Source organism: Apis laboriosa, unplaced genomic scaffold (genome assembly GCF_014066325.1).
Source record: "Apis laboriosa isolate Shangri-la unplaced genomic scaffold, ASM1406632v1 scaffold5_cov152, whole genome shotgun sequence".
Classification (NCBI taxonomy): Eukaryota; Metazoa; Arthropoda; class Insecta; order Hymenoptera; family Apidae; genus Apis; species Apis laboriosa.
Window position 1 is genome coordinate 5,360,268 of NW_025223857.1, and position 27,198 is coordinate 5,387,465.

At 30.1% G+C, this 27,198-nt stretch overlaps 3 protein-coding genes across 5 annotated transcripts; all 3 read left to right on the forward strand.

The window, feature by feature from the left end:
• Positions 1 to 30: 30 nt before the first annotated feature.
• Positions 31 to 3,945, forward strand: LOC122717999 (pre-mRNA-processing factor 40 homolog A). Its single transcript, XM_043942613.1, has 8 exons — positions 31 to 172; positions 532 to 760; positions 833 to 1,226; positions 1,315 to 1,752; positions 1,833 to 2,301; positions 2,378 to 3,013; positions 3,159 to 3,305; positions 3,677 to 3,945. The coding sequence occupies exons 1-8, from the start codon at positions 170 to 172 to the stop codon at positions 3,872 to 3,874; spliced, it is 2,514 nt and encodes an 837-aa protein (XP_043798548.1). The 5' UTR covers positions 31 to 169; the 3' UTR covers positions 3,875 to 3,945.
• An 818-nt stretch (positions 3,946 to 4,763) lies between these two features.
• On the forward strand, positions 4,764 to 14,003 carry LOC122718083 (delta-1-pyrroline-5-carboxylate dehydrogenase, mitochondrial). Of its 2 annotated transcripts, XM_043942773.1 has the most exons (8): positions 4,764 to 4,994; positions 6,950 to 7,163; positions 7,261 to 7,692; positions 7,877 to 8,287; positions 8,366 to 8,544; positions 8,633 to 8,821; positions 8,886 to 9,122; positions 13,914 to 14,003. In XM_043942773.1, the coding sequence occupies exons 1-7, from the start codon at positions 4,951 to 4,953 to the stop codon at positions 9,118 to 9,120; spliced, it is 1,704 nt and encodes a 567-aa protein (XP_043798708.1). In that variant the 5' UTR covers positions 4,764 to 4,950; the 3' UTR covers positions 9,121 to 9,122; positions 13,914 to 14,003. The 2 variants fall into 2 exon arrangements, with proteins under 2 accessions (XP_043798708.1, XP_043798706.1); XM_043942771.1 differs by lacking the exon at positions 13,914 to 14,003 and having other exon boundaries at positions 8,886 to 10,203.
• A 387-nt stretch (positions 14,004 to 14,390) lies between these two features.
• Positions 14,391 to 17,776, forward strand: LOC122718084. 2 transcript variants are annotated; one of them, XM_043942774.1, is made up of 2 exons: positions 14,391 to 14,607; positions 16,510 to 17,776. In XM_043942774.1, exon 2 carries the CDS (start codon positions 16,600 to 16,602, stop codon positions 17,320 to 17,322), a length of 723 nt encoding a protein of 240 aa, XP_043798709.1. In that variant the 5' UTR covers positions 14,391 to 14,607; positions 16,510 to 16,599; the 3' UTR covers positions 17,323 to 17,776. The 2 variants fall into 2 exon arrangements, with proteins under 2 accessions (XP_043798709.1, XP_043798710.1); XM_043942775.1 differs by having other exon boundaries at positions 16,514 to 17,776.
• Positions 17,777 to 27,198: the final 9,422 nt, after the last annotated feature.

The window sequence follows — 27,198 nt, forward strand, 5'->3', positions numbered from 1 at the left end:
CAGTTTCTCTATGTGTTGTGTTGCATATAAATATATAGTTAGTAAGCATAGTTTACATGTGAAGTAGGATATACTGTTGCGTACTTTAATTTATTGTAATTTAAAAAATTACAATAATTCTATTTTCAATGATTTGATTTAAAACGAGAATACTTTTATTCTTTAAAAAATGGTATGGTATTATTGAACATAAAATGAAAATAATTAATCTTACATATTAAATTATTAACCTTAGTGTTAGTTTTAAAAAAGAGAAATTTATATAAATTAATAATATATTTATAAACTAAAATTATTATAATTTTGTAAAAATATTTATTAAAAATGTAAAAATTATAATTTTGAATTTAATAATATATGAAAAATTGCTTTAAATCAAATTTATAAAGAAAGTACTTAAAAAAAAATTGTAAATTTTATAATTTACATAATTTATAAAATATATATATTATATATATATTTTTTTCAGAAATTTTAAAATTTATTTTAAATGTAACTCATTATATATATATATATTGTAATATCTTGCAGGCTTCAAATGACGGTATACCTCCACCTGCTGCAGTACCTGGATTTCCACCAGCAACTCCAAATATTGCTTCTAGTTTTGTACCACCTATTATGCCCACTGCACCTTTCATACCTCCTCCTAGTTTACCACCTGGTCCACCTGGTATAATGCCTCCACAGTTTTCTATACCTCCACCAGGTTTCAGTTTTCCAATTACTGCTGCTCCTCCACCTGAAGCTGGAGTTATAGGTCAATATCTTTAAGAATATTTATCAATTTTTAAAAGCTATATGCTTTATTCCATTATTATTTATATTTTAGCTGCACCTCCTCAAATAACAGCACCAGGAATTCCACCCCCAGCACCTATAACAAGTGAAACTACATCAAATGTTCAACCTATTACAGCAACAGAAAAGAAGACTGATTGGACCGAACATAAAGCTCCTGATGGAAGAACATATTATTATAACAGTGTTACAAAACAATCTTTGTGGGAAAAACCTGATGAACTAAAAACACCAAGTGAATTGCTTTTATCACAGTGCCCTTGGAAAGAATATAAATCAGAGAATGGAAAAGTATATTATCATAATGTAACAACTAAAGAATCTAGATGGACTATTCCTACAGAATTAGAAGAATTAAAAGCAAGAATTGCAGCTGAAGAAGCTGCAGCTGCAGCTGCAGCAGTTGTTGCAAGTGCTACAAATACGTTAGTAAAATTTTTATTTATTTTAATTCATAAAATAGTGAAGAAAATGAAAGTTTAAAATATAATTATCAACATTTTGTTATTTTAGTATAGTTCCTGCAGGTATCCAGCATTTATCTCCAAATGTCACAATTGCGAATACATCTCAAACTAGTACACCAGAACCTGGAGGAAAGTCTGCAATTGAACAAGCAATGGCAGCAACTCTTGCAGCAATAAATATTCCTACTCCACCTGCAAAACCAGATGAAGATAGCAATTCTGCAAAAGGATCAACAAATGATAGTCGCACCAGTACTCCAGAACCTAAAATGCAATTTAAAGATAAGAAAGAAGCAATTGAAGCATTTAAAGAATTATTAAGAGAAAGAGATGTACCATCAAATGCTACATGGGAACAAGCAGTAAAATTAATTCAAAGTGATCCTAGATATCCACAAATGAAAAAATTAAACGAACGTAAACAAGCATTCAATGCATATAAGACACAGAAACTTAAAGAAGAACGCGAGCAAGAAAGATTAAGGTAAGTAACATTGTAACAATTAAACAATTAAATATATTAAAAAACAAAAAAACAATAACAATTATTCAATTATAAAACAGATTGAAAAAAGCTAAGGAAGATTTGGAACAATTTTTGTTGGAAAATGATAGAATGACAAGTATAACAAAATATTACAAATGTGAAGAAATGTTTGGTAATTTAGAAGTGTGGAGAGCTGTAGGCGATTCAGATCGTCGAGATATTTATGAAGATGTTATTTTTAATTTGGCTAAACGTGAAAAAGAGGAAGCAAAACAACTAAAAAAAAGAAATACTAAAAGATTAGCTCAAGTTTTAGATACTATGACTGATGTTACATATAGAACTACTTGGCAAGAAGCACAAGCATTACTTTTACAACATGCAGCTTTTGCAGAAGATGCAGATTTATTAGAAATGGATAAAGAAGATGCATTACTTGTTTTTGAAAATCATATACGTCAATTAGAAAAAGATGAAGAAGAAGAAAAAGAGCATGAAAAAAAACGTAGAAAACGACAAGAAAGAAAAAATAGAGATGCATTTATAGTAAGTTATATAAAATTTTGAAATTCTATTTCACATTTAAAGGTAACTTTTTTCAATAAGAATAATTATTTCACAGAGTTTATTGGATGAGCTTCATGAGCAAGGAAAATTAACATCAATGTCATTATGGGTAGAATTATACCCAATGTTATCAGCTGATTTAAGATTTTCAGCTATGCTTGGACAATCTGGATCAACTCCTTTAGATCTTTTTAAATTTTATGTTGAAGATTTAAAATCTAGATTTCATGACGAAAAGAAAATTATAAGAGAAATTCTAAAAGATAAGAATTTTGAAGTGCAAGTTAATACTACTTTTGAAGAGTTTGCTACTGTTGTATGTGAAGATCGAAAATCTGCAACATTAGACGCAGGCAATGTAAAATTAACATATAATTTGTTACTCGAAAAAGCTGAAGCCCGAGAAAAAGAACGTGTAAAGGAAGAAACTAGGAAATTTAAAAAATTAGAAACTGGCTTCAAAAATTTACTAAAAACTCTCAATGTCGATTATCAAATGATATGGGAAGATATAAGAAATAAGATTGAAGAAGAACCAGATTTCAAAGCAATAACATTAGAAAGCGAAAGAGTTAGAATTTTTAAAGAATATCAACATGAACTTGAAGAAAGTTGTAGTCATCATCACATCAGAAGTAAAAAAAAAAAGACAAAAAAAGTAAAACGAAAATCACGATCACGATCACACAGTGTAAATATATTATATTATATTATTAAATATATTATATATATTATATTATATTATATTATATTATATTATATTATATTATATTATATTATATTATGTTTTTACAATTTGAATATTTGTTGTAAAAAATTATATTCTTGTTTATTAGGAATCTGAAGGTAGTGATAAAGGTTTGAAAAAAAAAAGACATAAGTCACGATCACCAAGTATTCCTAGTAAATCGGATAGTTCTGAGTCTGATACTAGAAAGTCAAAAAAAAAGAAAAGTAAAAAGAAGAGAGGTCGTAGTCATTCTGTAAGTTCAAATAATTAATAATGTTATTATAATATAATTTTTTTTTAAGTTTATTTAAAATTTGAATTTAATATAAAAATTATATATAATATGAATAATATATTTGAAACATATTTGGATTGATTCTAGAGGCTAAAAATATAAAAGTTAATATAATAGAAAAATATATAAACTTGAATTTATAATTTAAAAAATAATCTCAAACTGACATTTTTTGTATTAACTTTTGTATTAACTTTTTATTTGTTTTGTATTAACTTTTACATTTGTTTTGGCTTCTAGAATCGATTCTCTAAAAATTATTATAATATATATATATTTAATAAATAATTATTAAATATCAACATCCTATATAATCTTTTTATATTTAGCGATCACATTCGAGACTTCCATCGTCTGAAGAATCACCGGAAAGAAAACGTAAAGAAGAAAAACATAGAAGAGCTTCTGCTCATAGTGAAGGATCAGTAACGGAAAATGCTGAACATCATGAACTTTCGGAAGATGAATTAGAAAAACAAAGAGCACAATTATTGCGTGAATTACAAATGCAGCAAGAAGATAATTAAAAAGAATTTACTTGCTGACAATATCTTATGTAATTTTAGATAATTGCAATATTAAATTAATATGATTTATACAAGTTGAATTATTTTTTTATTTCACTAATGATTTCATTAATAATATCTTTATATTTTTGGTAATTAAAAAAAAAGATTACATTAGTTGCGTTTTATTATATACAATGAATCATTTAGTTATGAATAAATTTTATATAATGTAATTGAATGTCTTGCTTGTAAAGATATTTTTATAAGATAATTTTTACAATATATTTTTAAAGTCTATAAAATCTTTGTATAATTTTAAAATTTTTGTATAATTTTTTACACAATGATACATTAATTGATAACATTTGATAATATTTCATATATTGATATAATATTATGTTTGAGATATATTATTTCACATATTTTATTTTTAAAATTTTAGAAGATTTTAAATAATATATGTTAAGTAAGAAGAAGAAAAAAAGGAAAGGAAATAATAAATTTATTTTATAATTTCTTTAAATTTCATACTCTATTGCACAAAAATATTTAAATAAATATTTAAAAGTAACATCTTTTTGATAAATCAAAATAATTAAATTTTATTTTTTTATAAATTTATATTTATTATAATATAATTCGACTTCAATATTATAAAATAATTTCGAATAAAATATCTTACTAATCACTTAACTAATAATATAATTTTAATTAAAACATTTAATTTTGATTTAATTTATAATTTAATCTATAATCTATATTTTGATGTTTTTTACAGTTTTATTATATTTTTATTTAAAAATTAAATGATGTCCTATTTTCCGGAATTATTATTACGGCCCTGTTTCGAATATAGTCGAATTGTTGGAGGGTGGGGTATACATGGGGGAAGGTTTGGCTTACTATTTGCTCGATGGTTGCCACTGTCGACTTTCGTAGTTTCGACAGGTCAGCATCCTGATCAGTCTATACGGTGATTATTATATATTAGTGAATAAGTTTTATTGATAGTTTTTCAAAGTTTACACGACGAAGGTGTAAAGGTGTTCATGTAAAAAGTTGTCAAGAGATATAAATTAGAAGAAAAAAAAACAATGTTGAATCTTTGCCGTCAAGCATTAATAGTTAACAATCAAAAGTGAGTAGCTAAATGTGAAACGATTAGCGAAATATGTATATGTATATATACATAGATAAAACGAAATTTCATAGTTAGTGTTTTTTTTCTTTATTGCATATATTAAATTCTAATATAATATATTGATTATTTTCGCGCATTGACATACACACTATGTAGCAACGATCATATAAACGAAGGGGCGCGCTTATATGTAGATGTCAGTTTATTGGTGTGTTATTGGTCCTCCAATTCGTTTTCTTTGTCTAATCTTCTCTCTTCGCATACCTCTTTGTTTATGAAAAGGATAGAGTACTTTACGGGTTCCATTGGAATTTTCCACTATAAAATGGACGTGAAAGGTGTTCTTTGATAGTTCATCCATTAGAATTCTTGACAATATATTTTTATCTATTTATCTATTTTTGCAAACTATTTTTCAATATTCATTTTAATATATTATTTAGTAATTATTTTAAATAAAAGTATATTTTGTTAAGTTTTGATTACATGTCATACAATAATTATTAATTATTTTTGATTTTTAATATCAATTATATTGATTAGACAAATTAACATATCGGAACATATAAATTAAAAAATTATATTTTATTGTCATGCATTTTATAATTTTAATTTCTTCATTTTATCAGCAACATATAATAACACATGACATAAGCATTAATTATAATCATTTTATTGAAAATGATTCTTAAAATTATTTATAAATATTCATATAAGAACTATCATATATTAACAGTGTATAAAGTAATATTTTTATATTCATTATGCATATATGTGTGTCCTTGAAATATATTTTTACAGACCAATACATATGCATGGAGCAGACAGTACATCTGCTATAACGAATGTATTTTATCGCTTACTTATAAATTTTACAGCGAAATTTTGTGCGTCGACCAAATACTTGTCAATGATAATTTTCTTAATTTTCTATTATTTTTATTCATTTTGTTTCAATTTAAAATTTGATATAATTTTTTGAAAATAATATTTACTGATTTATACAAATAAATACGAAAATAAAACATTTTGTGATATATTAAAAAAATGTTCGTATTATTGAAAACTATATATTTCTACTTTGAAATCTTTGTATGATTAATATGAGCATATCTTTATATTGATTTATTTCATTTTATTTATTTAATTATTTTATAGTTTCATTAATTTCATTCAATTACAGATAATTTCTATTATCAAGTTTTCTTCTGCTTAATTAATAATAGTGATAACTAATAACATGGGTCACTGAGATTGTGTTACATAATATTCTGACTATGGTATTAATTTGACATATAAGCAAGTTAAAAGAATCTTTCCTTCTCTGAAAATAATTTTTTTTATTTTTGTGATTATTTTTGTGACATATTTTTCATACTTTTTAAATAAAGATTTAATAAAGAATAAATTTTTATTATTTTATGTATAGATAAAATTAAAAAATTTTAAATTAAAAAATTATTATTATTATAATTCATATAAAAATAAATAATTATAACAACAATTAATATTTCTGTATTATATTTATCATTTTTTGTTATTTTTATCATTTATTTTTGTTTTATTATTAATTATGATAAATAATGATTTATTATTATTATTATTATTATTTTAGAAGAAAATACTTTATGAAAATCTTAATATATTGAAGATAGTATTATATTATATTTAACTCTTACTACAAAGTACATAGATAAATATTTACAAATGATATCAAGTTAAGCATAAAAGCTAATATGTGTTTTCTCTTATAATCTTATTGTATCAGTAAATTTAAACATATATGAACATTTGTAAATATTATGAATATTTAAATGAATTATATGAATATATAATTAAAAAAAATAAAATAAAAATAAATAAATAATTAAAAAAAAATTTTTAATTTTAAAATAAATGCAATTTTCTATTATTATTATTGGAAATAATATATTTAATATTCCTATAAACAGAGTTAGTACAAGATGCTTAGGAACAATAATACCAGTATCAAATACTATTGAATTTCCTTTGGAAAATGAACCTATTCTTAGCTATAAGAAAGGTAGTCCAGAGAGGGCTGAATTAGAGAAGGTTTTGGATAAAATGAGTAATGAATGTGAAGAAGTACCCTTGGTTATTGGAAATGAAGAAATTAAAACAGATTTATGTAAATATCAAGTTATGGTAAGTTTAGTATAATGATTACAAAATAGTAGACAAAATAATAATAGTAATATAATTAATGATTATTTATTAATGATAATTATGATACGTATTTTAGCCACATAATCATAAAATAAAAATTGCAAAATATTATTGGGCAACAGCTGATCTAGTCAAAAAAGCAATAAATGTTTCTGTGAAAGCTCAGCGTGAATGGGAAAAATGTCCATTTGAGAAACGTTTAGAAATCTGGTTGAGAGCAGCTAATTTGATGGCAACAAAATACAGACAGCAATTAAATGCTGCTACAATGCTTGGGCAGAGCAAAACTGTTATTCAAGCAGAAATAGATAGTGCAGCAGAATTAATTGATTTTTTTAGAATGCATGGATATTTTGCTAAGGAGGCTATGAAATATCAACCAATTTCACCCAATAAAGAAACACTAAATTCAATGAGATATAGAGGGATGGATGGTTTTGTTGCAGCAGTATCACCATTCAACTTTACTGCCATTGGTGGTAATCTTAGCTATACACCTGCTTTAATGGTTTGCATTTTTTTTTAATTATTTCATTTTTATGCGTTTTATTAATTTTTATTGTGTGTGTGTGCGTGCGTGCCTGCGTGCGTGCGCGTGTATGTGTGTGTGTAATATAATTGCAAATTAAATAATATAATATAATGTTTAATAATAAATATATGTAAAAAAATTTTGTATCAAATATTTCTAGGGTAATGCAGTATTATGGAAACCATCTGATACAGCTTTACTTTCTAATTGGTGGATATTTAAGATATGTAAAGAAGCTGGTGTACCACCAGGTGTAGTCAATTTTATTCCATGTGAAGGTCCTGTTTTTGGAGATACCATAACTGCTTCACCTTATTTATCTGGAATTAATTTTACTGGATCAGTTCCAACATTTAATCGTTTATGGATACAAGTTGGTAAAAATTTAGGAAAGTATAAAAACTATCCTAAATTAATAGGCGAATGTGGTGGCAAAAATTATCATTTTGTGCATGCAAGCGCTGATGTGGAATCAGTTGTTAATGGGACCATAAAAAGCGCTTTTGAATTTAATGGTCAAAAATGTTCAGCTTGCAGTAGAATGTACGTTCCAGAATCATTATGGCCACAGGTAGAAATATCGTATTATTTTAACTTCAATTTCAATTTTTTTAAATAAAGTTTTTTAATTTTAAATGTTACTATCTAGATAAAGGAAGGTCTTTTATCGATTCGTGACATGCTTAAAATTGGCGATATTAGAGATTTTACCGTATTCACCGGAGCTGTTATAGATGCTATCGCATTTAAAAGAATTTCTAGTTATATCGAACATGCTAAAAAATCATCAAATTTAGAAATTATTGGTGGTGGAAAATATGATGATTCGTACGTTTTATTTTTAGCTATTTTATATATTTTATATAAAATATATATCTTTATGTTATTTTTAATTCTTTTTAATCTTTTTCATTAGGATTGGATATTTTATTAATCCAACAATAGTAGTCACAAAAGATCCTAAAGATAAGATAATGACTGAAGAAATATTTGGTCCTGTATTAACAATATATGTTTATAAAGATTCAGATCTTGACGAAACGATGAAATTGGTAGAATCATCAACACCTTATGCTTTAACTGGATCGATATTCTCACAAGACGAGTAAATATTTTAATTTGTTTTAATATATTTATATTATATTTTATTACATTTCATTATTTTTTAGAAAATGGGCGAGAAGAGCTCTTGAGGAATTTAAATATACAGCTGGTAATTTTTACGTTAATGATAAATCGACAGGCTCGGTTGTTGGCCAGCAACCGTTTGGTGGTAGTCGAATGTCTGGAACAAATGATAAAGCTGGCGGTCCCTACTATGCCCTTCGTTGGGCATCACCACAGTCAATCAAAGAAACATTCGTTCCTTTGCGTGAACACGATTATGCGTACATGAGGTCTTAGATGTAAGTATCATTGTAATAATACAGAGATACATATAGTGATGTTATTACATCACTATATTATACATTACAAACTGAAAAATACAGATTTTTTGGGTTGTTCAATAAAAAATAATGAAATATCTTTATGCATTCCTTTACGTAAATTCATTGAATTTACGTAAAAGGCGCTAATTGCACTCACAATGCAAGTGATATGGGCTTTGTAGAAATTTCTACTATAAAGCAAACTGCTTAAACACGAAGTAATTCATGATAAAGATAGTCGATTTAGACAGAAAAAAAAAAGTATTCAGTGATTGGTAATATATATACCAATTGAACAGTATTTTTGTTTTTAATAAAATATTTTTGTTTGTCAATTTGGTATTAGATAGCGTACAAGATAAATATATACAAGAAGGAATAATATTTGTAAACTACTTTTAAAGTAGTATCTCAACATACATATAAGTTTAATTTAATATTTGCTGCCAATAGATAAAATTAATATTCTGCAAGTTGCAGCATATAGAGTCTATACTATTAAGATCATGTTTCAGTACAATAATATTTTAATATCTCAGGAATTACTATACGTGGTCGTAAACAGAGGCATTTCTTTTGATCATATATTGCAGTAATACATGAAATTTTATAATACACATTATTCAAGTATGGTAATTGAGACACAACATTTGGGGTGTGTTTGAGAATTGTGATGAATGCGTACTAGTTAGAAAAACCATTCGTTGTGTTTTTCTGACCTTACTTTTTTATATTCTTATATAGATCATTTACAATGGCTGATATTATGTTATAAACGCGCAGCGTAAACGTTCATTTTACTGTGTAACTTACAAGACAATATGTAGACGCGGGACGAACACAGTAAAATGCAAAAGTTACCTTTAAATTGTGTTGTCAAGCCTGATCGTCGATCGTTTAGGCATGTTATTGTTAACAGTGTGATTGAGACAAAACATCTTGTAAATCGAACAATGAATACTAATTAATTATACAATAATATGTTAGATGTTGTGGCTGATGTTATGATGTAATTTATTTTAAGTGTACCATAGCAATAAAACACCATACAATTAAATATTTATAATACTTAATATAAATTTCTCAATTAGTAATAATTTGGAATAATTTAATTTTATTTTTCATTGGGATTGATCTCATTTTTTAGAGATATTTTTATAATTGAAATCTTAAAGTTGAAAATAATTCTTTTTAATTTGAATATATTTAATATCATTAAATATCATTAAATATCATTAAATATCATTAATATCATTAATATCATTAAAAATCACTAAATATTTTATTGACATAAATAATTGCCACAGCAAATAAGTACTACGTCTACTTTTGTATTGTTAGTTATTCTGTAATAATTGCATTCTTAAAAAATGATAATTAGTTTTATGAATTGCTATTCGATTTAAATCAAGATGTTCTTTTTTATTGTTTGTTATAAATTCCAATTTACATAATATATTAATTTTAATAGTTAAACTGATGTATGTTGAAATATTTACATTCGGGATTAATTGAAATTTGCTAATATTATTTATTTTCAGTTGAATAAAATTAAGCTGTGAAAAATAAAAACCATTTAGAAGATGTTTTTTTAAAATTGTTATTTAATTGTTTCGTTGATATATTTTTGATATTTAGTAAAAACTTTATCAGTTATAAAAAATGTCTTTTATTTTCTCTTATTTTCATTCATTTTTTATTATACCTACATCCTTGTAGTATGAATAATATGAATATATATATATATATTCAGATTTCATCCGAAAAAACTTCAAAATTTTTGTTCCAATTTTTGTTTGTGCTTTTATTGATATAATGAATTATAAAACGATCGGAATAACTAAGAAAAAATGAAAAAAAATTTCTATAGGAGATTTTAGTACAAATATATATTTTGTTTTGAGATTGTTAATCACATTTATTAAGTTAAAATTGACAATTCTTGTTATTTCTTGTTAAACATTGGAAGTTAGAATTTTTTATTTAGAAAAATATTGATAAAATAAGCATTTCATAGGAGAAGACAACATTGAATGCTGATTGTTATATCTCAAAAGACAATAATAACAGATGAAGTACAGAATAGATTTAATATTCAATATATTTTTTATCTTTACATCTTTAATATTATTTTCAATATTATTGATTTGATTCAGAATAAGATGTAGACATATTGTAATTTTAAAAAAGATATAATGAAATAATATTTAATTGATATCTAGTACCTTATTTCTTCAATGCTAAAAATCTTCTGAAAGTAATCGAGAGATGGCGTTGATCTTTAATTCTTATTTTATCTTTTTCTTTTTTTTATATTTCTATGTGTTTCATTTATGACATTTTGATAGCATTGATTTTAATATTTCTATCTTATTTTTACTTTTTTTCCTACTATTTGTTCTTTTTGTCTATATTTCAAAATGTATTCTTCAAAATTTATTTTGAAATTTAAAATACATAATACTTTTGATATTTGATTGTCTTGTATTATATCTTATTATTATATTATATCTTCTTAATTTATTATAAATTATTAATTTATAATTAAAAATCTTAACATCTATTTAAAATATTTAAATTCAATTTTGCAAAAAAATCTTATAGTATTTTCAAATATAATTTTTAATTTGTAAATAATTCAACTTATACATAAATCTGTCTACTATGCATCAAATTCAATACGATAATGTATGACAATATTTATAAATACAATATTTATAAAAAGATATATCAAAGAAATTGTATTTCTAAAATTTATTAATTTTAACAATTTTTGTAATTGAATTAAATGTAATTCTTCCAATCATTCTCCCATTAAATATTAAATTTATTTTGTACTTCGTTTATGATACAATTACAAGATTATCCCTGATATAGAATAGAGTTATCGCTTAAATCGTAATTTTTATCGAATATTAAATATACATAATATGTATGTTAAATAAATCAATAAATGATATAAATTTTCTATTTTTTGTACATACAATTTCACTTGTCAATTCGATTAACCACTTCTTTTCTATATTTTAATCATATCATTTATATTCCTTTCATAGTTCTTCATTTCGTTACTTCGTTGTCGGTACTTTCGTCATTCTCGTTCCTCCATACAGTTTCTCTTCATTTTTTTCTTCCATTTTTTCTTTTTTTTTCACGACACGTCAATGGTGCACGACATTGGAAGACATTGACGGAAGAAAGAGGGATTCGATGGCTTAGGAGAAATCATCGTTAATGGCTTTGCCAAAGGATTTTCTCCCCTTCTCTTGGTGCTTTTTTTACGAGTTTTCCGGACCGCGCCCGATCTAAAGCGCTCACTCAAATCAAGATTTTCACCTTTTCAACGGCAGATGAGGCGGATGGCTACCTTCGTCCTCGCTCGTTGCCGTTTTTTCTTCATCCATCTTTCGTCGTTTCTCGCCCATCCACGGATCTATCCTTTCTTCGATTAAGCCCTTTCAAGACCTCAGGTTTTTTCGAACCTCGACTAAATGACTTGTTTTTTCTCGAGTTCTGTTTTGGTCATCTTGTGGAAAAAGAAAGAAAGTTTTGTCTTCTCAGGATAATCTGAAATTGACGTAACGATGATCGATGCATTAACCGAGAAATTAATCAGTCTTTTCGATATCCTTTTTATTTTCTATGTCTTTCATTTGCTCTATTTTCTCATGACAAATGAAATGAAGAATTGATAGAATTACGATTAGTAGTTGTAAATAAAATTCGAATTTTCAAAGTTTCAAAGACTGAAGAAAGAATCTTGAAGGCACATATAAAGTTTAGTTAATTTATTTGTCTAAATAATAGCTTAAATTAAATAAGTTGTTTAAATAATATTTAAAATGTAAATTAAAGAATTCTTTGATATTTTAAATTGTACGCATTTAGATGTAAAATCGAAAGAATTTCTCTTATAAGAGTTCATTTATTAATAAGTGCGTAAGTTCATTTTCGAGATTAATTATTTTGTAATACGCCGCGAAACTTGTTATACACTATTGTTACGAGAGAATATCGAACAAGGAACGTACAATGAAACCGAAGATAAAAAAAAAAATTCGCTGGAAACTTATTAATTAGCGAGCAACCGATTGGTTGCTAACGCCTTTGGGATACATGTATTCGAACTCTGGGATTTTATTGAAGAGATAGAATATTGAAAAAATTTTTTTAAAAAATTCTAATTAATATTTTTAAATTTCTATGGGCCTAAATTTTATATATTTTTCATAAAAAATATTTAAATCGGGCTAACAATTCTATTTCAATTAAAAATTTATTTTCATTTTCAAAGTAAATTTCGAATTCAGTTTGATAATCGAAATTGAAACGAATTTTTATCTTTTCATTGATTTTAATTTTCGAAGTAATCGTTAATTAATCGGGAATCTGTTACGAACATCAAAATTAAATTTTTATTTTTTTATCAATGAGAGTTTAGATTTGTTAAAAATAATGGAAAGATATAATTTTAAAATCATGTAACGGTATATAGGAGATCAAAAATAGGGATGATAATTATCTGAATGATATAAGTCCAGTATTTAAATTGAGTAAAGAAAAAGTACTTGAGTGTTGGTCGATATTTATGCACAGTTCTCACGTAATATTAATTCTAGAGAAACAATGTTTAACCATTTCATTTTACTGTTTTATACATGAAATAGAATTCCTATTTAATTTCCCATTATCTGCTATCCGAGTAAACAGACAGTTTTTTTTAACGGAACAGTTAAGAAAACTTATTAACCATTTTCTCTTTTTCAGGGAATTTTAAAGATATTACAGGATTATTAAAATTTTTGATCATCTTTGTAAGAACTTATTTGAATCTTACAAAAAAAAAAAAAAAAAAAAAAAGGAAATTGTGCAAGAAAGATAAAACAAATTAAATAATATTCGATTCTAAATGGAAATTTGTAGAAATGGAGTTTAAACAGATTCATTTCATCAAATATCATAATGTATGTTATGTGCATATTATGTACATATCCGAATTTGTGTGCATCACAATCTAAATTTTGATTCTCTTTGTTTACAGATAACTATGCAGAATATGGTATTTTCAGAAGAAAAAATTAAGATTTTTCAAAACTTCGTTTATTATATATTTCAAAAAGAAATCTTTAAATTTTCCTTCCATCCATTAATTAAAAAAGAAACAAAAGTCACATAAAAAAAAAAAGAAAATAAATAAGAAAAAAACCAAAGCAATAATTAAAAAAGCAAAATGTTTCGCAGATATCCAATTCGAAGAAGAACCGAGGTCTCGTATCACGTCCCCTATGCCAGTTTCTCGTGTCGATATCCGGATAAAATTCAATGATATCCGAACAATTAAGGGGTGCTCGCGTTGCGTTGCAAGAACACGAGCCCGGCTTCAAGTGCTTGGGGTCGAGAGAAGAGTGAAAAAGGGAGAGGAGGAGAGAAGAGAGAGGATAGAATAAACAGAGACAGAAAGGTGAGCCAAAAGCGATGGTACGAAGGCTGAAGCGCTCGAGGTGGGTGGCGGTGGGTTTTAAAGGGTGGGAAGGATACAATATTTCAGAACGGCGACAAGGAGCAAGGCTGCTTGCCACTGGCAAATTAATTAAATTCCTAGAGGCTGGTCGGAAAGGGCAAGTTGGTCGGCCAACCGGGCAAGACTCCTGTGCTCAGCTCGTGGGAATATTGTAATTAAGATATGCACTCTCCACCCTCCATTTTAACCCGTTCTCCAATCCCGGCCAACCCTCGTTCCCGCGCCGTGGTGGATGATTTACGCTTCGAAGGACGCGGTATTGTCTGTTTCGACCGTTTCTAAATTGCATCCTATTATGGGCCGGGCTCCGAGGTTGACGCGCCACCGAGATTCCACCATCCTCTGCGAGGACCGCTTCAAATTACTCCACTCTGATTGACGCTTAACGCTTCTGTTTATTCTACGTGTATGGAAATAGGAATAACCGTGCAATAAATAGGGGAGGGATAAAGGAAACGAGGGATATGGTGAAATTGATGCCGATGAGATTTATGCTGTTATGGGATTTATAATGGAATTATGATACGGAATATTGTACAAGTTCATCAAACAGAATACATCGATAAAAGATCGGAAACGGGATGTAAAGTCAAATTTCAACGGCTGAAATGTCTTTATAGCTTATGAAATCGCAATATTCGACTGTTTTTCACGGGAACGAAGGGGGATGTTTTTTCAAAGTTCGAGCCCACAAAGCAATATTAAAACGTGGCATAGATTAGCATAGAATATACAAGTACATTTTATGCGAGAGGGGAAAAAGAGAGAAAAAAAAAAAAAAAAATTCTCTTTTCCCTTGCGCATGGAAATGCAATGAAATTTTTCCTCGTGAATCACCGATATCCATCCGTGATCACCGTTTTTCAATATTATCAGAACATCGTTGCTATTTATTCTGTATTTTCATCAAAATTAATACCGTCCACCGTTCTTCCCTCGTATTTCTCGCGTTGTAATATATTCCCTTTTTTTCTTCTTGCTCCTCCCTTTCCAAACGTTCATTTGGTTATCGATTTATTTTTTAACGTAAAACGATACTCACCACCACAGATATACACGTACCGTATTAAATTCACAAACGTCAACGAAACGTCCAGAGAGGTTACAAAATTCTTCGTTCTCGATTCGAACGGATTTCCATAAACAAATGACGGTTTTTTCTCGTCTCGTATCGCGTTGTAAAAATCGATCTCGTATCGCGTGGTGTCCGATGGCACCAGGTGTTCCACGGATTTTTGTATAATTAATAGAAAAAAAAAAAAGGAAAAAAAAAAGTGCACAACTAACAATGAATTCCATCGACGTTGAAAGCTGTGAAGCGATGAAGACGTCCCGGTTTGAGAAACCGGTCGAGATCTTAGAATTTTCATAGAGAAACGGAAGATTTGTCAGCTTCATCATGGAAAGCATCTGCGCCCTCCTTGCCACTGTAATCCTCATATTTCCTCTCATCATTCAACTCCAAATGTTAATCGTACGTAACTCATGCAGTATACGATATTCCTTCTTTCTAATTTCCGAGGAAAGTATAATTCGCAATTCGAATATCTTTTTTGAGGTTATTATTACGCTTATTCGCGTTTTTCCTTTTGCTCGTCGTTGTCAGGAAACTAAAAATTAGGGAAATTAAAAATTAGAGATTTAGAGAGAAGAATTTGTCTAAGCAACCAACGTAAAATTTATATATATTTAAAATTCTTGCAACAATTCGTCAACTTTCTCCTATATCATCTAATTATAAACATCCGTACGATCCGTCCAACTTAACCAAACTTTCCAATAGGGAAATAAAACGTGAGAAATAAATTCTACGCGTGTATTTATCACGATAAACTTGTGCAGGCAGATCCAAAGAAGCTGTGCACGATCTTCCACTACTACGCCACCACTACCACGTCCGAAGAGTCTGACAAGACCTCATCCCTCAACATAATGCAACAGTATCCCAAAGACCGGACGGGATTCAACGTCGCCAGCTCCAATTCCAAGATATTGTTGACCAACCTGAGAACCGTTTCATCCTCCCCGAATCTGATACAGAACGATGCTCTAACGTCGATCCCTTTCGAGATGAAGAACAGGGATTCGAACGAAAGCGACATCGCGGAACACTCGTCCACGTTCGTGAAAACCGGCCAAGTCCTGCCTATAGTCGACATCACCTGGAATTACAACTCGTTCCGATTCAAAACGTTCGAGGAATGCCTGAGAAATTGTTACGGGGACAAGTATCCACCTGGTGAAGTTGTACTCAACTCGATGCAGTTGAATCTGTTGGACTCGTATACGAACGTGACGTTGGACATGGCCGGCCTCTTCGATTTCGCCAAGGAGGAGAGCGAGTCCCATTTGGAGACCGTGGAGACGAAGCAAGAAATTGAGTATCTTGATCCGTTGGATCACTTTGTCACGAAACAGCACTGCAAACCGGCCACCATCGAGAGATTCACGAAAACGGATCACCGAACGGATCACGAGGAGGATCGGTGGCACAGCATGGCGGCGTGGCACGACGAGGAGGAGGACGATATCGGGGCTGTGATCACCGGTCGGGAAAAGAATCAGCCGAATCGAAGATCCTTCAGGAAGATCGAGGCTCCTCGCAAATGCTATTTGTCCTCGTCTCGGCGTGTTTGCAGGACGAATGACTCTTGATCGGAGGAAGGGGGAGGAAGAAAGCCGGGGAACATGGCGGAGAACACGGCTGCTCCGGAGGATCGATTAGGGCAACTGGGCTGATTGGGGTGGAAGGTGGTTGGACGTAATATTTGTCGTGAAATTACGATCTCTTCTTTTCTGATTTTAGCGAACGAAGAAGAGTTTTCTTTGCGTTTTCTTTTTTTAATATATATATATATATATATATATTTTATTTTTGCGTCGATTGGTACTGAAAAGAGGTGATCTCGAGAAATTTAAGATACCTCGGAGATAATACGATTTATTGTGTGGAATACATTGACGTTTTCATAGTGTGATTAATATTCGTGTAAAGTTACTTTTTAATTCGTTAATTTTAATTCGTTACTTGCTCTTTTTTTGAGGGATATTTTAGTCTAGGAAACGGTGAACAAATTTGGAATAAATTTTTGGTCATGTCAAAATGTGATTAGTCGTAATCATTGCAAAATTTATATTTTCTGTTTTTTGTTTTTTTTTTTTTTTTTCTTAATCCTGATATGTATTTATCGTACTTTTATCGAGCATGTGGCTACTATATTCTAACCTATTCAATTGATGTGATACCATAAAAAAAAAAAAAAGAACAAAAAAATATTGTTTTCCTAAAAATTAAAAATAAAATAAATATTTAATATCCAGCCAAGACTTAACAACTTACTACGTTTGATCGTACGTTTAACTTGATCTCATATTTCACGTTCAATTTCTTCACACGCGAGGACGAAGACCAATTATTGATTCCCACCGCTTTTAAATACAGAACTCGTGTTAAACGGAATCGAAATCAGTTGCTCGTGACCCAATAATATTATTTGAAGGTTAATTACACGTTGCCACGAATCTACCGTGATTAAATTACACGGTATCGGGATTCGGTATCGTTTCGTGGTGGAAGGCGAGATTTGTCCGTAGGCGGGATCAACGTCGAACGTGACAATGACATTAGCATTCACTAATGACAGGTACACAAGGGCCACGTGTGCATTTCGGTTGCGAAATGGGGAAGGGGGAGGTTTCGTCGAACGTGGTTTTGAATAGAAATCGGTAATGGATAGGAAGGATTGGATTGGAAGGGAATTCCCGCAGGATATTCCTCTCTAGGAATTGCGTCTATTTATTGATCGACCGTTGCATTCGAATATTCAAACGAACCTTGGCCTCCATCCACTTTTGCCTCCTCCTCGTCTTCCCATTCTGTCTCTCGCCTCTACGTCCTTGAACGCGATTGTCTATCGCGTTCGATAATAACCGATAATTTCGATGATTTCGATAATATCGAAAGGGGAGATAGTCTATCAATTACACTGTATTGTTTCTATTGTTTCGAAATTAATCCGAAGGCAGGATTAATTGTAATGATATCCGTGACGTTCCGTTGGAACGGAAGGGAAATTCTTTGTTCGTTGAATAAAAGGATTATTTGAAAATATTGTTCAACGGGTTTAATGCTTCTCAAGTTCTCAGTTTACTTAAAGTTTAATTGTTCGTCTTGATCAAAATTTAAAGTTTGATTCAAGAAAACACAAGTTTTCTCTTAGCCGCGGCACTTTTGAAGCCATTAGCTACCGCGTTCGTTTAAGTATCGTAAAAGGATATTTGTTTCAATTCTTAATTGAATTTAAATTGTATTGGATCCTCAACGTTTCTTTCTACATTTTACAAAAACGATATTTTTTAAAATAAAAAAAAAAAATTTGAATGGAAATGAAGAATTGACGAAAAATCGAAGAATTGAGGAATTGAAGAATCAATACATTCTCTGCGACGACGTTCCACTTAATTAAGAAATTATTCTTCAATTATTCTTCAACTTTGGAGCTTCGCCAAAAATCTCTTCGACTCGTCACATCCAATTTTAAAAATTCTTCACGAAATGAATCTCGACGTCGATCAACCTGTCGCATCTCGATGATTTTTTCCCCCTCCCCTCAGAAATCGGTGGATCGAAGATGGGATTAATTGCGCCGGGAGAACGATTATCTGTCAAGGAATCGAGAGGATAGATAGATCAGTTTGTAGGGTAGGGAAACGTAGCTCTCCTGGCTGTGCTATTAGCTCTTAAGCAAAGCCGGAAATTTCAGACCGGAAACCGGCAGTCGCAGCCTGGCCGGATACAGCGAGGCAAAACAAAAAGCTCGAGAAAAGGAAAATGGAGAGAGGGAGGGAGGGTGGAAGATGGAAGGATGGGTTGCGCGAAGAAAGAAAAGGATTTATTGTGGATCCAGCATCGAACGCGTACTCCCACGTGGCTAGAATGCCGATAGTTTGTTTAACGCCTTCTATGGACTTCCTGGGAAGGATTCAATTAAAGCCAACCTTCATTATTGCCTTCCCGAGGAACCTATCTTCTTCTGCATCGTTGATTACGTTACGATGTTTTCTCTCTCTTCCTTAGAAAATCCTTCTTTTTTTCTCTCTTTTCTTTAACGAAGAAAATTATATATACTTTTGTGATAAAAATTAAAATGAATTTTTCGTTGATTATTAATTAAACGACGAATGATAGCTTTACTCACAAATATTTATTAAAATAACATTTATCCGTTGCTACTTATTATATTTAAAAATAAGAATGGAAACCTGTAAAACGATATTTTAACAAATTTTTATTTGCGCCGCGTAATATAATCGTGTGACCATTAAGAGTGTTCCATTTTTCGCAAGAAACAATCTCGAGAAGATAATTTCATCGGTGTTCGTTCCAATTTTCTGAAAATATTCCCGATAACGACTGAACAATTCACAGTGGTACAGAGTATCGATAAAATGTTAAAGGATAAAGGACAGAGAGTTAAAAAATTTTTTATATCTTCCTTTACGAGGCATGGATATTAAAAGTGATTCTAAACTTTTAAACGATAGTATAATGCTCTTTATTACGGTTTCGCGATAAGGAGTCTCGCGAAGGTAAAACGGTATATTATTTTCCATTATTTGCAACGCGACAGTTCCTTTTAGTTTTTCCTGGAGACAGGCTCGCGACAGGTTCACGGGAATTTGAATTTTAAAGCGCATTCTTGCGCGATACCCGCGCAACCTGCACAAAGGAAAAAAGTCACGTTCCTTCTTTAACCCTTTTTGCTCGCAGCATCGTTTCGCACGTCACGCGTTTGCATCGCATCCCAGACGTGTAACGCAGATTCCACCCTCCACCCCTATGAATTTTCATCACGATATCTCGTGGAAAACTCATTTGGATCTGACATTGGTGTCTAGTTTTTACTCTATAACTCTATAAATATAAATGGCAACTCGGCCATGGAAGATCCCCGACTTGTAATTGAAACTTTTTCAGTGATGATTATTTAATTCTCTTGTTGTACTCTTTCTTGCGGAGAATTTTATTAGTGCTTATAGTCGTTTATAAATGGAGATAACATATATTAATATTTATAAAGTAAGTATCAATATGTTAAAATATATAGTTTTCGAAGATTTAAGATCCTTGATAGAATATGAAAAATCATCTGAAAAAAAAAATAATTCATCGTGTGAAGAGGAATTGATAAATGAAAAAATGTCAAAAAATGATAATAAGGCAGAATAAAAAGGTAAGTATGAGGTAAGTATAAGGTAAGTATATCAAATTTAAGAAAATGTAATATGCTACCTCTTCTAGAATTATATTCTCCTAATACAAAGGCGAAAAATTTGACAAAAATTTTTATCTTCGAATTCCTGGAAAAATTTCATGTGCCACCTCTTGTCCAATTATATTCTCCTAATATAAAATCGAAAATATGACAAAAAAATTTTTTGATCAAAATTACCACTTTTTATTAGGAGAATATAACAATTAAGGAGGTGGCACGCGAAATTTTTCTTGAAATTCAATTTTTCGATTTTGGATAAACTTTTCGAATTTTTATTAGGAGAATATGATAACTAAGGAAGTGGCATAGGTAATTTTTTTAAAATTCAATTTCTCAAACATTCTGACTAAAATCTTCGACTTTTTATTAGGAGAATATGATATGCAAAGAGGTGGCAGGCAAAATTTTTCTTAAAATTCAATTTCTCAAAGATTCTGACCAAAATCTTCGACTTTTTATTAGGAGAATATGATATGTAAAGAGGTGGCAGGCAAAATTTTTCATAAAATTCAATTTTAAAAAATTTTGGCAAAATTTTACACTTTTTATTAGGAGAATATGATAACTAAGGAGGTGGCATAGGAAATTTTTTTAAAATTCAATTTCTCAAACATTCTGACTAAAATCTTCGACTTTTTATTAGGAGAATATGATATGCAAAGAGGTGGCAGGCAAAATTTTTCTTAAAATTCAATTTCTCAAAGTTTCTGACTAAAATCTTCGAATTTTTATTAGGAGAATATGATATGTAAAGAGGCAGGCAAAATTCTTCTTAAAATTCAATTTCTCAAAGATTCTGGTTAAAATTTTCGACTTTTTATTACGAGAATATTTATGTAAAGAAGCATTCGGAATTTTTCTATCTCGTGGAAATCGGTGTTGGTCACTCAATACGTTTAAACGGGTGAGAATCATCCGATTTCAAGGAAAAGAACTTTGTCAACTATCCAGACAAAAGCGTATCTTGGAACGAGTCAACTCCTGTCTCTCCTTCTATTCTTGCCTCTTCCGTTTCAATTTCTATTCCCTTTTACTTTCTTTTTCTAAAAGAATATTCTTTTGCTAAAAGAATATTTTAGGACAAGTTGATGAATACCTCAACATTCGCCATCATTAAATACTTTGTAAAAGAGTGTGATGTCATAGAATAAATTCCAGAGACAGGATATTATTTATTAAGTTCGCTTTGTATAAATTAAAATTTTTATTAGGCCATGAGATATACATAAAATAATCTTGAAAATTAGATAACGGAATACTTTGATTCTCTAGAATCGAATATAAAGTACCTAGTATTTTTCTAAGATCGAATGATTTGCAATATTTTTTCGTAGTAAGTTATTTTAATATCGAAAAATATTGAACAGAATTCTTCTTCTTCACGCAAATTTATCAATTCCTTTTCACACGGAAATTTATCAATTCGAAATTTCCTGGAATTTGATGTTATTTCCAAAAATTATGGAAATTCCGGGAATTTGATATCATTTCCAGGAACTGCTGAAATTCTTGGAAAAATTTCTCGAACGACTTCCTCTCAAGTTATATTCTCATGATACAAAGTCGAAAATTTTATCAGAATTTTTGTAAAATTGAATTTTAAGGAAAATATTGCCTGCCATCTTTGTATACTATATTCTCCTAATAAAAAATCGATGATTTTAGTCAAAATCTTTGAGAAATTGAATTTTAAGAAGAATTTCCTATGCCACCTCCTTAGTTATCATATTCTCCTAATAAAAAGTCGAAAAATTTATCCAAAATCATTATCGAAAATCGAAAAATTGAATTTCAAGAAAAATTTCGCGCACCATCTTCTTAATTGTCATATTCTTCTAATAAAAAGTAATAATTTTGATCAAAAAATTTTGATGCCAAATTTTTGATTTTATATTAAGAGAATATAATTGGACAAGAAGTGGCACATGAAATTTTTCCAGAATTCGAAGATAGAAATTTTTGTCAAATTTTTCAGGATGAAATTCTTATATCAGGAGGAAATGATTATGTGAAGAAGAATTGATAAATTTCCGTGTAAAGAGAAAATTTTTTTATAACGTTATCTTTGAAATATTCATTATTCTTTACTGAGTCACGGAAATAAAAATATATTCAATTGCTTTTTATTCATATATACATAATTCTTATGAAAATGCATATCTTTTTATATTTATATTTATGAATTAAAATATCCTTAAATACAATTACCATATAAATTAACCCTAAAACTGAATTAAATTCTATTAAAATTATGAAAACTTTGAATCGCTGTAACTTCGAAGATGGTAACTTTCAAATAACGAATGAACGATTATTAAAAGCGTGGACTTTCCTCTTTAAAACCTTTTTTGATTTATCTCGATACGACTTCCGGTTCCTGAGATATCGTCGTGTAAAGAAAGTTATAATTTTTAATCATTTATCATCTTCATCCTTATTTATTTATTTCGATCTCTTGCTCGCACTTCCTTTCACTAACCTATCCCAAATTCCAAACAAATACCAACCATGATTCCTGGAAGAACATAATACGAACACAATTTCGAAGTCAATAGATCATCCTTCTTGCTGTCTTAATTATGGAAACTTTGAATGTATATATCTCAGTAACCGATCGAGTTATCGAAACGAAACATTCTCGATAGCATGGCTTCCTCTTTATTTTTCGAGTGTATTAATCGAGATATCGGAATGAAACGAAAAGTGATTTCAACGATATGATTTTCTCTATTACTTGAACGCCATATTAATTCAACACCATATATGAAATATGTTTTTCACGTATAAATCCATAATCCATTCGTATATGATTTTTCATAACATTATATATCAAACGTGACATCATTGGACATCATTTTCGGACCAATCATATATACGAATAAAAGTAATATTCTTTACTCTTATCTTAAATATATCTCTCAATGAATATCAAATATATTTCTCGTATATGTAATCGTGTATGTACATCAAACACGATTAATTGTCAAATTTCGTGTTATATATGTTCGAGTAATAATCATAGTGAGTAAAAGCGAATTTGTTGCAGAAAATCCGATTGATCCAAGGGGCCAAGGATCACGGGGCTAAGCGTCTCGAAAATTTGAGCACTCCGTCGAACGAAGGTTTTATCGGGTTTCACGTGGGGGTGGGGATAGAAGAAAACGAGAAGAACGATGGAAACATGTAGGGGGCGGCAATAGGATTTCGTGACAAGTCGATTTGCCGCGGAGCAAAGTTCTCGGATTCGTCTGCGTCCTCGTCCCTTTACGCGTGCTTTCACGCTTTCCAACAATACATACCACGGAAAAAATTCGCGTCATTCGATCGTCGGCAAATGGAATTGCGGGTGTTTGGTTACTTGTCGTTGAATAATGTACGTTAATATTAGTGAATATTAGATGGAGATCCGATGGCAGAGATAAGAAAATCGATATCGATCTGTTTCTTGAAGTCTCTTTCTATTGGAAATGCTTCTAGTGGAAAATATTTTTTTAAAATTGATTTTCGAAGCAAGAATTTATCACTGGTGTACATATATTGCCTGATCAAAGACACTTTATCAGGCTATCCCCATTATCATAGATACCGAATTCCATCGCGTTTCACCTTCTAGTTACACCTTCACCTATATACCTCCTTTATATTCTTGCTATTTATATCTCGTAAAATACTGCATATACCTTGAGAACCACGTTCATTCGAAAACGTACATCATTGATCAAAAGTTTCAAATTGTTCTCCAATTTCTAAGGAATTACCCAATAACTTTTCTTTATCGAACCTTAAACCAAAAGTTCCAAATTAATCTATCTACCTTCGTTTCTTTTTTTAATCCAAATTTTCATTTTCGATCGATCCTCGAATCGACAATACCTTTATATAGAAATCATTAATTTTCCCTGTTAAAAATTCATAAATTTTCTTTCTTCCAAGCTCGAACTGTATCCGATCTCTGACTTCTGAAATTCGCATTCGTATTTATAGGATTCGTAAGGATATACGAATGGGGAGAGGGGGAAATTAAACGTGAACTGAACGTGAACAATTTTCGCGTAAACTCGGACGATGCTCGAACGATTTCGAAGGAGGTCGGTCGAAGGAACTCGTTTCGCAACTTTATGGAGATCGATGGTAAGGGAAATAAAAGGCGAGCTATAACTTCGAGTGGACGTTCGCCAGCGGGCGGAGGAATGGGAGCGAGGATTTGCCTATTCCATTATGGGCCCCACTTCCCACTCCGTTTCCGATATCTTCGTTCGAGGTTGGCCAAGGTACGTGGAAACCTCGATTCCGCAGTCAAACTTGCCGATGAATATAAATGCCAAGGGCGAGTCGAGGCCGACTTAATGCCACTGGAACCGGGACGGTGGAGACTTCCGGCCGAGCCATCAATCTCGCTTCTTGCCGTTTGCCTCCACGCTTCGTATCACGCGGAGATTGCGGGGATGTGGTGGTTGAAGGGGAGGAGGAGGTGGATAAGTCGATGCTTGGTTTCCATTGTCGGTTGAATCGTATATTTAGGTGTGGTTGTAGAGTGTTTGTTGCGGAGGCGCTCGTTTGCGGAATTGATTTGGATGGGAAGGGTGTCTCGAGGAAGAGAATTGTTGTGTTGAGAATAGATCTTTTTTCTTCTTCTTCTTTTTCTTCTTTTTTTAGAGAATAAAAGAAACAAGTAGACAGAGACTCTTTATGACTTTATCCAAGAAAAGATATTTTATTTTAATTTCAATATTGAACGTAAGATGATGGTATGACAGATAAAAAAAATTATAAATTTATTACAAAATAACTATAAAATATTCAAATATTCAAAGTATATTGCACATTATGATATTTGAAGAATAAAGTATGTCTTTATTTACTTTAAGAATTTTATTTATTTATTTATTTTTCTTTTTTTCACATAAATCTGCAATCTAGTTATATCGTTTTACTTACGTTCATTTATTTTCACATGTACTACATATTCTCGATTGATATTTCCTTGATTTTCAGTGGACATCTAAAAGTCGGAAGGTAGAGGCAAGAAAGCGTTAAAGATAGAATTCCTCGAGGTGCACGTTTTCTTAACATACAATGTTTAGCAAACTGAATATGAAAAAGGCATCGAGACGACATGATGTACAAAAGAGAAGAGAGAGAGAGGAGAGAGAGAGAGAGAGAGAGAGAGAGAGAGAGAGAGAGAAAGGGAGACACGTGTTTTCTTGTCGTGGACACGTCGATGGACATGTTGGTAAAGCTATCTTGCCGATGTTGCCTTAGACACGAGGGACATATGGTGATAGGACGATGGGTCTATGTATATGAAGGGATCGATGGCTAACCGAGAACTTGCGGAAATAGCGATTGATGGATGGTCATTTACAGCGAGTGTGAAAGGTGTTCCATATACTATCTCCAGCTTCATCGAAACAACTTTCCAACCCCACTCCTCTTTCAACTTCGTAAAAACTTCTCGTATCGGTAAATCAGTTATTTTGAATGCATGGAACGGAACAAGTTAGATTGTTCTTGAATCGAAAAATATTTTACTTAGTAAGAAAGATCAATAATAAATATTTATATAATAATTCTACGATAATCAATTAATCTTTAGGGACTAGAAATAATTAAACATTTAAACGTGATTTTTTTTTAATAAAATTATCAAAAATTTTGCGCCGAAAATATTTAAGATTACATGTCGATTGAACAACTAAACAATTCTGTTCAATATTTTTCGATATTAAAATAACTTACTACGAAAAAATACTGCAAATCATTCGATTTTAGAAAAATACTAGGTACTTTATATTCGATTCTAGAGAATCAAAGTATTCCGTTATCTAATTTTCAAGATTATTTTATGTATATCTCATGGCTTAATAAAAATTTTAATTTATACAAAGCGAACATAATAAATAATATCCTGTCTCTGGAATTTATTCTATGACATCACACTCTTTTATAAAGCATTTAATGATGGCGAATGTTGAGGTATTCATTAACTTGTCGTAAAATATTCTTTTAGCACGAAAAAGAAAGTAAGAGGGAATAGGAATTGAAACGGAAGAGACAAGAATAGAAGGAGAGACAGGAGTTGACTCGTTCCAAGATATGCTTTTCTCTGGACAGTTGACAGAGTTCTTTTCATTGAAATCGGATGATTCTCAACCGTTTAAACGTATTGAGTGACCAACACCGATTTCCACGAGATAGAAAAATTCCGAATGTTTCTTTACATAAATATTCTCCTAATAAAAAGTCGAAGATTTTA

What these genes read in the sequence shown, in the direction of transcription:
- LOC122717999 (XM_043942613.1), top strand. An exon ending in AAAATAGAGATGCATTTATA is followed by an intron (nt 2,302 to 2,377) that starts GTAAGTTATATA and finishes ATTATTTCACAG; the next exon opens with AGTTTATTGGATGAGCTTCA. An exon ending in AGAGAGGTCGTAGTCATTCT is followed by an intron (nt 3,306 to 3,676) that starts GTAAGTTCAAAT and finishes TTTTATATTTAG; the next exon opens with CGATCACATTCGAGACTTCC.
- LOC122718084 (XM_043942774.1), top strand. Translation starts at nt 16,600, where the DNA reads ATGCAACAGTATCCCAAAGACCGGACGGGATTCAACGTCGCCAGCTCC.
- LOC122718083 (XM_043942773.1), top strand. Translation starts at nt 4,951, where the DNA reads ATGTTGAATCTTTGCCGTCAAGCATTAATAGTTAACAATCAAAA. An exon ending in GCTATACACCTGCTTTAATG is followed by an intron (nt 7,693 to 7,876) that starts GTTTGCATTTTT and finishes AAATATTTCTAG; the next exon opens with GGTAATGCAGTATTATGGAA. An exon ending in CAGAATCATTATGGCCACAG is followed by an intron (nt 8,288 to 8,365) that starts GTAGAAATATCG and finishes GTTACTATCTAG; the next exon opens with ATAAAGGAAGGTCTTTTATC.